The 1,135-nt window shown below is 37.0% G+C and overlaps 1 protein-coding gene across 1 annotated transcript in view; it reads right to left on the bottom strand.

Annotated features, from left to right (window-relative positions):
• The window catches only part of LOC119585169 (zinc finger CCCH domain-containing protein 14-like), a gene marked incomplete in the record, with an annotated part of 14,189 nt that overhangs the window by 6,180 nt on the left and 6,874 nt on the right, over positions 1-1,135 (bottom strand). Inside the window, 3 exon segments of the mRNA XM_037933806.1 lie at positions 1-120; positions 301-444; positions 918-986. Coding sequence (XP_037789734.1) covers positions 1-120; positions 301-444; positions 918-986 — 333 coding nt within the window.

The following is a 1,135-nucleotide window of genomic DNA, read 5'->3' as shown; positions in this document are numbered from 1 at the left end:
CTTCCTTGTTGCATTAGGGACTGTGATGGCAATCTTTCTGACCCTTAGTTCACCTTCAGTAGGGAGGTCCTTTTGGCGGGCCTGTTCTCGTTCACGGTACCCTCGGGTAAACAACTCACCCTAGAAAAGAAGAATAAATACACTAAGAGTTATCGAACAATTATCAAGAACAAAAAATAAAAGGTATGAATAAATACAAATAGTAGCAATGACTCAGATGGTTAATCCATCACAAAAACTTGTGCAAACCAAGAACATTCACGACTGCAATCAACTCTAACAATTACAGTATGAATCTACCTTTTGTTTTTTTTGAGCAGGCTCTGCTTTTGTTGGCAAGTTCCTTGATGGTCTGTTTACAGATTTGTGTGCATCAGCCATTGCTCGAAGGATAAGAGCTGTATTCGCTTGTATGGCACCTGGGCGTCTAGGCCTTGGAGTTACCTGAGAATGAGAGAATGATGTATGCAATTAGATTTGCTTCCAGAAATATATGTAACTTTAAGAAATAACAAAAAGTGGCAGCCACATCATTTGAAAAATAAAAGTTTTACAACAGAGGTGGCATAGTTCAGTGAAGAGCAAAGAGGACTGCAACACTCGCACTGCAATTGCCAGGTTTAGGGTTCAAACCCAGCCACCCTATTTTAAGTGACTCAGCTGAGAGTCAGCTGGTTCAGTCAGTGTGGAAAGGAACCAACTATTCTACCACATCATACTGTGGCATGTTTCTCTATGATCATGTCTACTACATTCATTGGATATGAGATTAACTTTCTAGACTAATATGATTCTTTATATTGTGATGTATTAGCCCATTTAATATGCCAGTTACACTCTGTCAGCTTAAATTATATAAAAATAAATAGATAAATGTATTTGCTACATAAAACAATTTAAAGACCATATGACAATACCTCTACTTTGCTGGCCATGCCACTCAACTGTGGCTTCTTGGGGTCATATCCCTCATCATCTGAATCCACCTGAAATGTGAAGATTTGACTAAGTCATTTTCTCTAAATTGTAATTTATAAAAAAAAGAAGATATTCTGATAGTATCATCACAAAAGTATTCCAATACAATGAACTCCCTCCTCCCTTGACAAATACAATTTATAAATATACATATAAG

The sequence above is a fragment of the Penaeus monodon genome, chromosome 19 (assembly GCF_015228065.2).
Source record: "Penaeus monodon isolate SGIC_2016 chromosome 19, NSTDA_Pmon_1, whole genome shotgun sequence".
Lineage (NCBI taxonomy): Eukaryota > Metazoa > Arthropoda > Malacostraca > Decapoda > Penaeidae > Penaeus > Penaeus monodon.
Note: the sequence above shows the minus strand (reverse complement) of the source record. Positions and strands in the feature narration are given on the sequence as shown.